The following is a 12,575-nucleotide window of genomic DNA, read 5'->3' on the forward strand; positions in this document are numbered from 1 at the left end:
CCAAAGTGTGGACACTTTGCCCCTTCTTAGAATTGGAAACAATCACCCATGGAAGGAACTACAGAGACAAAGTTTGGAGCTGAGACAAAAGTATGGACCATCTAGAACCTGCCCTATCCAGGGATCCATCTTATAATTAGCCTCCAAACAATGACACCATTGCATACACTAGCAAGCATTTGCTGAAAGGACCCAGATATAGCGGTCTCTTGTGAGACTAGGCCAGGGCCTAGCAAACACAGAAGTGGATGCTCACAGTCAGCTATTGGATGGATCACAGTGCCCCCAATGGAGGAGCTAGAGAAAGTACCCAAGGTGCTGAAGGGATCAGCAACCCTATGGGTGGAACAACATTATGAACTTACCAGTACCCTGGAGCTCTTGACTCTAGCTGCATATGTATCAAAAGATGGCCTAGTCGACCATCACTGGAAAGAGAGGCCCATTGGACACATGAACTTTATATGCCTCAGTACAGGGGAACGCCAGGGCCAAAAAGTGGGAGTGGGTGGGTAGGGAAGTAGGGGAGAGGGTATGGGGGACTTTTGGGATAGCATTTGAAATGTAATTGAGGAAAATACGTAATAAAATAAATATTAAAAAAAAAAGAAAAAAAAAAGAAAAGGAGCCAAGTGGAAAAAAAGAAAAAAGAAACTCAAAGACACAGGATTATTGTCAGCTTGTGTTGGGGAGTGACAGAAGCAAACTGAGAACAAAGATCTAAACTGGAGGAACAGAGTTAGCGCTTCCAAATTCTGTTTAGCTTTTAATACGCTGTGGAAGACAAGAGGCTGAAGAGATGACCCTCTGAGTCTCTGAGTTCTCAGTCCTGCTAGTACTGAATCACATGGTGGATAGGTGGCTCTAGAGGTCAACCCATCTGCTGACTTCACAGGATTTTAAGTCTTAGCAGTTATCCTCAAGTAATGGGTTCTGATCCCTGATGCTGAAAGTGGAGCTACCAACTACCACCACCTGATCTTCTGAGAACCCTCTGCCTTCTCACTAAAGGCTGCCCAAAGCCAAATCTTTATCTTTTTTTCTAAATTATTTTATTGTGTGTGTGGATGTTTTGCCTACATGGACATCTGTGCTCCACATTGATGCCTAGGTGCCCACAGAACTAAAAGTTGCAGACAGTTGTGAACCCTACCATGAGGGTACTAAGAATAGAACTGAAGTCCTCTGGAAGAGTCGAGCCATCTCTCCAGGCCCAGAAGCCAACTCTGTCACCCTTTCACCCTCAAACCATTCTGATAGCTTTTCCAGTATGAACAACAGTCTCCTTGAGATCCTCAAACTCAGTCTTGCAGTCCTGAATGACCTGGAGCTGCAGATGCATGAGGTCTGCCTTCTAGGCTGTGAGCGTGCGTCTTCAAGAAGCAGCCTCTATTTCTGCTTCAATCATTGGTCTGCTGGAACATTTTGCATATAGTTTCAGGCTCCAGGGCACAAGTCACCAGCACCTTGTGAAGTAGTCAGACCACATCAAACCATGCCTGGCCAAGGAGCACTTGGAGAACAGGGGGAAATCTCATGCCTTCTTCAATATCACAGTATGGCAGTTGCAAACTAAACAACAGACCCACAGATGGAGTTTCCCAACTCCCAATCTCCTAATTTGTGATCACACTTTTCTTGTCACTTTCTCACACTCTGAACTCAGGCGAGGGGCTTCAGGGCATGAAGAAAGAACAGATATACATACAATAAGCTGGAACCAAGTGGGAATCTAGTTGCTGCTGTAGGGAAACCTCAGTGTGTTTGTTAGATACAGCACAGTGGGAGGGGCTAGCTAGTCTCAGTAGGAGGTCTCTGTAGGTAAGCAGTCTCAGGCTATAAAATTCCTAGAGAAGGAAGGTGCAAGTTGCTAGTCTTTGCACACACTGATCAACCATTCATAAACCCTCATACTCAGACTTCCAGGAAAGCTTTTCTATCTTTCTTGAGCCAAGCCCATATAGGTAATGGCTTTGCAAATTTATCATGGGTCAAGTGGTCTCAGAGTTCTGAACAGCACATGCCTATGTCAACTGTACAAGCTCAGACTTCACTCACTCAGGGCTTCCTCCTCTCCCACAACCTTGTCTTTGTAGGATTCCTATGTAGTCTTAGAACTGTGTGGGCTTTTCCTGGAGCTTTGTGGAGGCCATAACATCATAAAAGATTCCATTCTCATTGTTTCCTGGGGAGAAGGGTCATCAACACTGAGATGAAGCATTTTGACACAAATTACAAAGCAAAACCAAAGTCTTTTGGATCAGAAAAGAAGAAGGAGAAGAATAATGTTCTCAGAAGCATAGCACTTGCCTAGCATATAAGAGGCCTTTGGCTCCATTTTCAGCACAGAATTAATTACTTGTAACACATACACACAAAAGCTAACTCAAATGGCCAGGAGCATTTGCATGGACAGAGTATAATCTCTTAGTACAGTGAAATAGAGAAAGAAGACTAATGTATGTAGCAACATAAATAGATCCCACAAACACTGCATTGTAGGACAGTGATCACAAAAAATGATCCTATTTATAGGAAATTCAAAACCAGACAAAGTTGCCTATATTTTAGAAGTCAGGACAGTGGACCTGCAAGGAGGCCCAGCAAGCAAAAGCTCTTGCCATGCAAGCCTGGTGGTGATCTGAGTTCACTCCCTGGAACCCACAGTGAAAGGAGAGAATCAATTCAATAAAGTTGTCCTCTGACCTCCACATTCTGGCCATGACATGTATGCATGTGCTCACAGACTTGTACACACACACACACACACACACACACATCATCATCATCATCATCATCATCATCATGATCACAGTAATAAGTCAACTTCATATTGATTCTTTATCTGAGAACTAATCACATAGGGATTTCTAATTTGTAAAAAGAAAATGAGTGGGGGCTGGAGAGATGGCTTGGCGGTTAAGAGCACTGACTGCCCTTCCAAAGGTCCTGAGTTCAATTCCCAGCAACCACATGGTGGCTCAGAATCATATATAATAGGATCCGATGCCCTTTTCTGGTGTGTCTGAAGACAATTACAATGTACTCATATAAGTAAAATAAATAAATCTTTTAAAAAAAGAAAGAAAATGAGCAGCCAGGCAGTGGTGGTGCACGCCTTTAGTCTCAGCACTTGGGAGGCAGAGGCAGGCGGATTTCTGAGTTCAAGGCCAGCCTGGTCTACAGAGTGAGTTCCAGGACACACAGAGAAATCCTGTCTTGAAAAAAACAACAACAAAAAAAAAAAAAAAAGAAAGAAAGAAAGAAAGAAAAGAAAAGAAAAGAAAAGAAAAGAAAAGAAAAGAAAAGAAAGAAAATGAGCTTTGTCTATATATTTTTTCTCTACATTAAATTTCCTTTTTTAATTTTACTGAGCCTGGATAGTGTCACACTGTAATTCCAGTACTTAAGAGGCTGAGGCAAGAAGATCTCCTAATTCAAGTTCAGACTGAGCTACACAGTTAAAACCCGCCTTGACAAACTGTTTCTGCTAGAGCTGGAGAGATAGGTCAGGAGTTAAAAGCACTGGCTACCCTTCCAGAAGACCCAGGTTTGACTCCCCATGTTAGGAGGTAGTTTTTTGAATTCAGCCATCTCAGGAACAAATTCCACCTTGCTGGCATGATCAAAACTGAGTTCATGTTCCCAGACCCCGGAACCCAACTCCTATCCAGCTTCTTCAGGTGTTTCCTGTTTGCCAGTTAACCAGTAAAGGATGTAAAGAGGGAGGGTGCTGTTATCCCGTTATCTAAACTAAAGCACACAAGTCATGAATGTGTTGCTTGACTACTTTTTGACTACTTGCTGCTTGGCCACTTCTTTGTTTCCTTAGCACTCTAAATTCCATGCTTATAGTCCAAGAGGGGACCTGACCTGCAAAAGTTGACTCAAGGACCCTGAGACCAGATAACCCAGATAAGGATAAAGCCTTGTTTAACCCCTCGTGTCAAAATACTGTTGGTCAATGCAACAGCCCACCCCAATCCCCCTTGCTTTGTGTTCCCATCCTATAAAAATGTTATACAATTGCCCTGAAGGGACTCGGTTCAGACACTGAACTGGCCACCTCCCTGAATGCTCAGAAAAGAAAGCTTTCATTTTTAAGCTTCACTATCTGAAGTGAGTTTTCTCAACCCCAGGGGATCTGACACCACTTCCCATTCTCTTTGAGCACCAAAGAATGTGGTGCACAGACGACACATACGGGCAAAACATTCATATACTTAAAAAAGTTTACTGGGAAAAATTGTATTTTGAGCATGAGAGCAAGAAGACTGCTTTTTCCATAAGGAATATGTAACACATTTTTGATTTGACATTCCCCCTTTTTAGTGGATAGATATATATATTCATTGTATGTTGTATTGAGTGAGTTTAATACAATTTCTTTCAAGCATGTCATGTACTTTGACCATATTCTTTCTCCCCCCTTCCCCTACTAAATCAGTAGGGTAAACAAGAACAAAATGGTTACTGTCAATCTGACAGTCCCCTGGTAACTTGCCTTTCCCTTTTTTTTTTTTTTTTCTTTTATTGCTAGAGCCATAGAGGTAGATGAAGTACCTCTTCATAGCTAAAAAGACATGGAAGATATAGTGGATGACAGTGATCACTGTTTATATATGTACATACATAATTTGTGTGTGGGGTGCATATTTGTGGGTGCACCTCAAGTGTCATTCCTCAGGAGCTGTCAGGGTGTCTCACTGTTTTTAAGCTAACCAAATTGGCTAGGCTGGCTGGCTTGTGAGCACCAGAAATCCACCTTGCTCTCTCTAAGATTATAAGTGTATGCTATCATGCTCAGGCTTTTTAACCTGGGTTCTAGGTATTGAACTCAGATTCTTGTGCTTGCATGCAAAGTACTTAACCAACTGAACCTTGGCTCTCTCCAACTCTATGTTTATTTTAATTCAGTGGCCCAAAACAGACACTGTAGCTGGGCTGCAATGAACAAGAGGAAGTGATCTTTGCAGCCAGAATAGAAGGGCCTAGGGCATGGATTTTAGGATTTAGTTGAAGTGTAACTTCTAGATTTTAGGATTTAAGTATAGCTAGAGTGAAAACTTCTCTAGGGCCAAGAGCTTGATGAAGTAGGGCTTGGGAAAATGGAAGGCATTCATTTTTGATATATAAACCAGAAAGGCATAGATTGATGTCACTTATACAAGATGGAACATACCAATTTTTTAATGCTCCCCACCCCCCACCTACAATGAATGCACCATTCCTAATGGTCCTGTAATACCAAATTCAGGCATAGAGTGGACAGACCAAGCTATTTCATCTCCCTATTCCAAAAAAAAATCATTTAATATATTTTCCTCACATAAAGGACATGTCAGATAGATATAGCACTTATCTTAGCCAAAAGGCTGAGAAGTGTTGGTGGACCAAATGTTCAAGCAGGCACTATGCTGAGCACTGCTTTGCATAGAATGTATCTGAACACATGTCCCTCTAGAATTTTATATCTTCTCCATCCAGAAGAGCCTCCAACATTTATAAGACAGTGGTTCTCAATCTGTGGGCTGTGATCCCTTTAGCAACCTTCTATCTCCAAAAATATTTACATTACGATGATTCCTAACAGTAGCAAGATTACAAAGTAGCAATGAGAATAATTTTATGGCTGGGGGTTCACCACAACACAAGGAACTATATTGAAGGGTCTTAGCATTAGATAGGTTGAGAACCACTGCTTGAAGAAGCCCAGGTTACTGTACTGAAGACTAAAGTGCCAGACATCTTTTTTTGAAACCTTAACTATACAGACCAGATGTGCTTCTGATGACTTTAGCCCTAGCTACTACCTAATAGCAACCACCTGAGATTCAAGGGGAGCCACATATCCTTGCTATGCAATCCACAGGGCCATGGAATACAGTACTAAGCCACCAAACCTTAGTGTTACACAGCAACAGACAAGAAAGGCAGCAGTGGCCCTTGAAAGCTTGTCACACACTCATATATCCTCTTCCATAACAAAAGCAACAGTAACCAATCATACTTTCAATTCCTTTAATAAGGTGTTCTGAGGAACCAGGAAAATAACAAGCAGCAGATGAGTAATGCTTCTTAGGCCCTGCTCGGTAAGCCATCAGTCATCTTCTGGTAACTGGATCTTGCTGGGATCGAAGTAGTTGGATTCCATGATGGGAAGGCCATTGACTTCTCGGTATTTCACAAGTCTCTCAGCTTCCCGGCGGGCCCACTCTTGCATCCTAAAAGCATCAACAAGTGGGTTATGATGTGAGGGAACCTTACTAGACAGAAGTTCCCAACCTCAGCACCCTATCCCCCACCAGTACAGGGTAAGAATTCTGGCCAGAGACTCCTCCAACCTCTACCTTTGCCTCTGCCCCTTCCCACTCAACTTTCTTAGAAAACCCCTATACCTGTAATCAGGCACATAAGCCACGAAGGTGGTCCCAAAGACCAGGACGATGGAAAAACCAAAGAAGAAGACAGCTCGCATATTCCAGACGTCCACCACAGGGTCACTATCATAACCATGAAAGTCAGGGTTCTGAGGAGAAGGAGAGGTCAATGAGGGCTTCTTGCTGCTCCATAAAGCTATATCCTGGCCTTGCATGACCTGGTCTCTAATCTGCCCTCCAATCTCTAACCAATCTCTTATCCCTGATTAAAATCCTTTCTCTACATTTAGGATACGTGAAATTCCTTCCCACCACAGGGCTTTGACATTGGCTGCTCTCGAGGCCTAGAAAACTCTTCTTCCAAATCTAGTCACCACTGAATTCCTCACCTTCTCCTCATCCAAGATTTTGACTTTCTTTCCAAATGAATAATTGGCCTCACGTACTTGTTTGGGAGTACTCACCCTGTCTGTTAAGTTTCATCCTTGGAAAGTGCTATTTATAAAGATTAAAAAATGTTTGGATATTGGCAATTTCCTACGGGTCCACCTATTCTATACGACCCTATGTAATTTAAGATCTTCAATCAGATGTTAATGTTGAATATACTAGGCCTTTTCAAAAACACAAACCTCACAATATCCTCAGTAGAGTGGAAATGGCAATAATAAACACCTTCTAATTCGGAGTACTTCTGAAGTAAGTGGTAAGAGCTGCCATGACCATTCTGACACATATGAAGCAGGTGTGCTTTTCTTACTTAGCTTTCCTAGTACTTTTCTCACTTTACAAAGAAACCGAGGCACCAAGAGATTAATTAAATTACTTGTCCAAGGTCATACAAGTGAATAATTTTCAACCCAGGATGTCTGACTCCAGAATCTCTGCTATCCATAAAGCACAGGAATTCAGTCCTGAATTCAAATAATCAGCTCCATTACCTACTCAAGCTGTGATCTTGGGCTAGCAACTTGTGTTTTAGTATCCTCATCTATGTCACTGTAACAGTTACAGTGCCTACTTCAGTAACAGTTATAGTGCCTACTTCAAAATCGCGCTACTTTAGAACTTAGATGAGTAAATAGATACAAAGTGTCTAGCACAGCCTGGCATTATACACGTGTTACCTTAGAGTTTAGTATTACCCTAATTATAACGTTTCTAACATGCTTTGGGTGCTGCCCTCTTTCAGTGTGATTTCTGACTACAAATAAGGCAAATCCCGCTTAGAGTCTTAGGCTGAAAATATCAAAAGAAAACAACAACAAGAGAGAAAAACAAGCTAAGCAAAATTCCTGAATATTCGAAGATTTTGTCCACTGCGCAAGTCTCGGGCCGGAGAATGTCCGCTTTGACTCTGGTTTCCCTGTTCCAGATTGGCCCCTACAGCGTCCCGTTTTCCCCCCTCCCTCTCACCTTCGCGTAGACGTTTTCGTCCTCGGGTTCTGGGTCCTCCTGCCACTGCATGGTCGGTTCTCGTTGCCGCTTTTTCTCCACACCGGATGGGGCGATTACAGCCCTGGAGGACTCCCAGCGAACGCGGGCAGCCGGGAGTCCTCTCATTGCCCCCGCTGCTGATAGGCAGCGACCATACAAGCTTAACAGCCGGGCCGCCATGACAGCTTGTACTGCGGAGTCCTGGGGGGGCTGGGGGGAGGGGAGGGAGACGGAAATACAGTGTGCGCAGCTGCGGTTGATCCCAGCGCGATTTTTGTCGCTCCGCCCTTACCTTGCTAAATAGATCCCCGGCCTAAGTTTGTTTACGAGTACGGCGAGGTGCGGACTGTATTTTACCTCCCACGCCGTGTCGCTACCGAATCAACGTTTTCATTTCTGTTAGTCTGGGAGAGATTTGTTTTTGAGAGGTCTGTTCATTTTCTTCACAAGAAGAAAGCGTTGACATCTAGATGGCCCTGTAGGGAAAGAGGTGGAGCTTCTACTTGTCTTTCAACTTCAAAGGACAGCAAGCTTCTAAAGAGCGGGCCTCATAGGGGTAGCCAATAGCTACTCTTTTTTCTGGACTCCTGGGCCGTTCTCACAGGGAATGGGGAGGTAGCATATGCTTGCCAATCAGAGAATGCCAGGGCCAGCCAATGGTGACCGGCAACCAATCGTCAAGGCCGGCCAGAGCGCGCTCCCTTAGTAGGTGGATGGTGGTCGGAGCGCCGGCTCTCTTCTCGTCGCCATTTTGTGTTGGTGACTGTGGCCGGCTAGGAGGAGGTGGCACTGAGTTTCCTTGGGAGGGCAACGCGTCGGTCGCGTCTCCCCTCCCCCTTTCCTCTTTTTTGCCCCCAGTCTTGGACTTGGTAGTTGCATGCATTGGCTCCCATTTGAACTAACAGTTCTGAAGGAGGTGGTGGCGGGCGGAGGTGATGCCTGGGAGCCCTCCCTTGACAGCCCGGGCCGAGAAGGTGAGCGCCGTTGAGGGTCGTGGGGACCGAGGTAAAGGAGCTGGGCGCGTGGGAGGGGGAGAGGGCCAGTGTGCATAGAAGAGGCGCGGGGACGGACTGTACCCTCGGAGTTCGCACAGAGCTGACGGATGCCCGCACAGCCTGCACCTGAAAGGGGGTATGGTCCCCCACCCCAGCTTTTTCTTATGAAAGCAAAAGCGCGTGCGCGATTGGGACGCGGGATGGGTGCACGCGGGTTGGGGGAAGGGAGAGACAGATGGGAGTGGGGTACTGTGACTTACTGTATTTGCCCACCGAACTTTTTATCTTTTGAAACGCGCGTGTTTGCGACTTTGCGGGGGTGTTCTTAGAGGAGGGGTGTGCTGACTGCCCTTGTTACTTAACTCTCCACAGGGAAATACTCTGGCTGCGGCCTCTATTCATTTATGTGGTGGGGATGAGGGTGACAAGCGCGGAGAAAGAAAGTGAATATGGTTTTTTATCCTCGGGGTCTGTATCTGACCTCTGATCCTTATCAGGAAGCAGTCTTGTTACTGATCGACCCCAACCTAGTTAGTTTGGGGCGGGGGTGCAGTGAATATATATCCGGCTTTTCTTCTTTTGGGAGTTGTATCTGTAACACTGAGGTCTATATATTTAAAGGGAAATCCGTTTAATTGTGTCTCTTATAGGTATCCTGTGATCCTGGCCCTTGGTTATTTTGGGGGCTTGTCTGTAACTTTGTTTCTTTTCTGTGCTGTATATGCAACAATATTAGACTCACTCTTTTGCCATTAAGCATTTTGTGTCAGGTTCTCACCCACTGGGGTTCCTGCCTGTGATTCTTTTTCCCCATCTGGGAGAAGTTAACTGATCCTTGAGGTGAAAGAGAAAATAGGTACTTAGAGAAAAGGTGTGGTGGCAACCTACCGTTGGCAAGTACTATGCCTGCCTAGCTTTACGGTTCCTGTACAAATGGGTGGCAGCTAAAGATTCAGAGGTAATTTTGATCTCTGGTTGGGTCATAACACTCTCAGGTCTTGTACTTCTCATGGCAGTCCCAAAAGTTGGATGAAGTAGCTGTTCCCTTTCACGCAGTAGAACAAGATGTTTTGGAACCACTTGGGAAAGAGGTCCCTTTTGCCTCTGGAAAGCTTAGCCTAAGCTCCCTGGGGAGAGATCCACCTGGGGACCTGGCTGCACATTAGGGCTGAACTACTTGCTGTGTTGAGGATCAGAGCTGTGTTAGCCAAAAAGCCCAGGGAGATGGCAGCTGTCTTGTTGCCATGTTAGCTGCCCCCCCCCCAAAGCCTTTCAGGGTTTCTGACTGCCTTGTCAGGGGTAGAGTTGGCATCTTGTTGGGAGGTTGAAATAATGCCCTGACCCATGGAAAGGAGTCTGAGATTCCTTCTGTTGTGAAGTCTTTTGGAGTTTTGCTAGTTTTGTGATGGGACCTCAGGGCCTTGAACGTGCTGGGCAAGTGTTCTACACTCAACTATACCCCATCCAATTATTGTGAAAGTCTTATTTCTCTGACTAACGTGCCTAATCTAGGCAAATCATTTAGCACTTGACCTTCCCTTCCCAGCAACCAGCTATGGGCTTACATTTGTCTACCAATCTAAGAATGCAAAGCCTTGGTCATATAGCCTGTGGTCCCACCAAATCTTTATGAGATACCTTTGTTTGATGAGGGCTTTGCTGTTTTCTAGGGTAGTGGAAGTCTTGCCTCATGCTTATGGGGAAAGAAAAGGAGAGAGAGCCAAGTAGGGGTTGTCTTCCTGAACTGTTGAATGGAAGCACGAGGAAGTGGAAAACAATGTCCTTGGGTTATAGGACAGTAGGGAGTCTTGGTAATGACTGTCTCCTCAAGGAAGCCCTCTCTGCTCCAACTGCCTTGACCCCTTTCTTCCTTTCATTCTCTGTAGAGTCTCAGCAGGAGGTATCACCCAGACTGGCAGATCATGCTGGCAGCAACAGGGGTGGCTGAGAAGTGAAAGGAGCCAGCTACTGAGGAGGGGCCCCAGCAGCTCCTAAAACTCCTATCAGGACATGGAGTATGAAAGACGGTGAGTTATCCCCTCCCTCCCCTCCCAATGTGAGCACTGATCTAGGATGATGCTGAAGGGCGCTTCTAGGCAGAAGAAACAACACAGCAAAGAAATGGACTCTTTTCAGCACATGTGTATCTGTGCTCTGAGAATGCAGAGATGAATGAGACATAATGACTGTAGGTCTCCCCTGTAAGAGACTGTCTTGCTATGTATAGTATTACATGGAAGACCACATAGTTTACAGGTGATTACCAAACAGCCTGATGAGTATCATGACTGGATCTGAAGGTGGGTTTTTTGTTAATATGGGTGTGGAGGCCAGAGAGTGGTGCCAGGTGTCTACCTCAATTGCTCCTCCATCTTATTTTTTGAGACTGGGTATTTCATTGAACCCAGAGCTCACAGGCATCTTCCAGGCCTGCTTTTTTTTTTTTTTTTTTTGTCTTGAGACAGTTTCTCTTTATAGTCCATACTGGCCAACTTGTGGTTTTCCTAAGACCTGGGGTGACAGGTGTTCCACCACACCCAGTTTATACAAAGTGCTTTGGTTTTGTTTTGCGATGGATCTTGTTCTGTTATCTAAGTTGGTCTCAAAATCTTGGGCTCCAGTTTTACTTCATGTTCCTGAGTAGCTGAGAAAACGGGGTGTGACATCTCATGGTATATATAGTTTTGTTTTGCTTTTCAGCTAGTTTTGTTTTGCTCTTCAGCTCTGATAAAAAAAAAATGGTATACTTGGTAAAGTTTAGAGCGATTGAGTGTAAGTATAAGGTCCTTCAGCACTCTGGTAGATTCCTGCCCCAGGTGACTCTGAAATCAGTGACGTGTCTACCATAGTTTAAGAGAGCCCAGGGGAAAAAAAAAGCTGGGCAGTGATGGCGCACGCCTTTAATCCCAGCACTTGGGAGGCAGAGGCAGGTGGATTTCTGAGTTCAAGGCCAGCCTGGTCTACAGAGTGAGTTCCACGGAAGCCAGGGCTACAGAGAAACCCTGTCTCGAAAAACCAAAAGAAAAAAAAAGTGCCCAGAAAGGCAAAGCAAACTCTTAGAGAAAAGTCCTAATAAATTTGTTGGACATGGTAATGTGGACTGTAATCCTGGCACTTGGAGGTGGAGGCAGGAGGATCAGGAATTCAAAGTCCACTTGTGCTACTTGAGAGCCCGTCTTGAAAAAGCAGTCAATAAATGTATAAAACATTGGAGAGAAAGCAGGTTTGGAAATGTCTTTGTTGGCCCAAGGAGCAAGGTCCTAGGGGTTAAACCTAGAGCCTTGCACCCCTCAGCAAGTGCTGCACCCTTGTAAGCAAGTGCTTTGCTACTTTGTACCTTCACATTTTACTCTGAGATAGACTCTCAATTTTCCAGGTTGTTCTTGTACTGGATCTGTAGCCCAGACCAGATTTGCAACTGTCCTACATCAGTTTCTTGAGTATCTAGGTTTACAGGCCTATCTATACCACTGGACCCAGCTTATAAATGCCATTTTACTTACTTATTTTATGTGTTTGAATGTTCGGCTGCATGAATGTCTTTGCGTCACACATGTTATTGGTACCTACCATTGGATCCCCTGGAACTGGAGTTATGGATAGTTTTGAGTGAGCCACCGTGTCGACGTGAGAAATCAAACCTGCTCTCTGAAAGAGCAGTCCAGTACTCTTAACTGCTAAGCCATCTCTAACCATATTTACTTATTTCTGAGATAACATTTCACTATGTAGTCTATGTTTCCCCCATAAAGATTTATTTATT

At 44.7% G+C, this 12,575-nt stretch overlaps 2 protein-coding genes and 1 pseudogene across 7 annotated transcripts in view; 1 reads left to right on the forward strand and 2 right to left on the reverse strand.

Annotated features, from left to right (window-relative positions):
• Window positions 1-5,214: 5,214 nt before the first annotated feature.
• LOC115030230 lies at window positions 5,215-5,387 on the reverse strand (annotated as a pseudogene).
• Window positions 5,388-6,007: 620 nt separating this feature from the next.
• On the reverse strand, window positions 6,008-8,262 carry Ndufb11 (NADH:ubiquinone oxidoreductase subunit B11). Of its 2 annotated transcripts, none has more exons than XM_021154085.2 (4): window positions 8,175-8,262; window positions 7,797-8,027; window positions 6,399-6,529; window positions 6,008-6,224 (listed from the first exon to the last, which is right to left on the reverse strand). In XM_021154085.2, exons 2-4 carry the CDS (start codon window positions 7,995-7,997, stop codon window positions 6,101-6,103), a joined length of 456 nt encoding a protein of 151 aa, XP_021009744.1. In that variant the 5' UTR covers window positions 7,998-8,027; window positions 8,175-8,262; the 3' UTR covers window positions 6,008-6,100. The 2 variants fall into 2 exon arrangements, with proteins under 2 accessions (XP_021009744.1, XP_021009743.1); XM_021154084.2 differs by having other exon boundaries at window positions 8,110-8,197.
• The window catches only part of Rbm10 (RNA binding motif protein 10), a 30,982-nt gene continuing 26,649 nt past the window's right edge, over window positions 8,243-12,575 (forward strand). For all 5 annotated transcript variants that reach the window (XM_021154086.2, XM_021154087.2, XM_021154089.2 and 2 more), the window contains exons 1-2: window positions 8,243-8,791; window positions 10,699-10,839. In XM_021154086.2, coding sequence (XP_021009745.1) covers window positions 10,823-10,839 — 17 coding nt within the window. In that variant the 5' untranslated portion in view covers window positions 8,243-8,791; window positions 10,699-10,822. The remainder of the gene's footprint in view (window positions 8,792-10,698; window positions 10,840-12,575) is intronic.

The sequence above is a fragment of the Mus caroli genome, chromosome X (genome assembly GCF_900094665.2).
Source record: "Mus caroli chromosome X, CAROLI_EIJ_v1.1, whole genome shotgun sequence".
NCBI classification, from domain to species: Eukaryota; Metazoa; Chordata; class Mammalia; order Rodentia; family Muridae; genus Mus; species Mus caroli.

Bases quoted from the DNA above. Each gene is read 5' to 3' on its own strand.
- Ndufb11 (XM_021154085.2), bottom strand. From the start codon at position 7,997: ATGGCGGCCCGGCTGTTAAGCTTGTATGGTCGCTGCCTATCAGCAGCG. The intron at 6,530-7,796 runs GTGAGAGGGAGG...CCTTCTCCTCAG, and splicing joins ACGAAAACGTCTACGCGAAG to AACCCTGACTTTCATGGTTA. The intron at 6,225-6,398 runs GTATAGGGGTTT...TGATGCTTTTAG, and splicing joins GCTTATGTGCCTGATTACAG to GATGCAAGAGTGGGCCCGCC.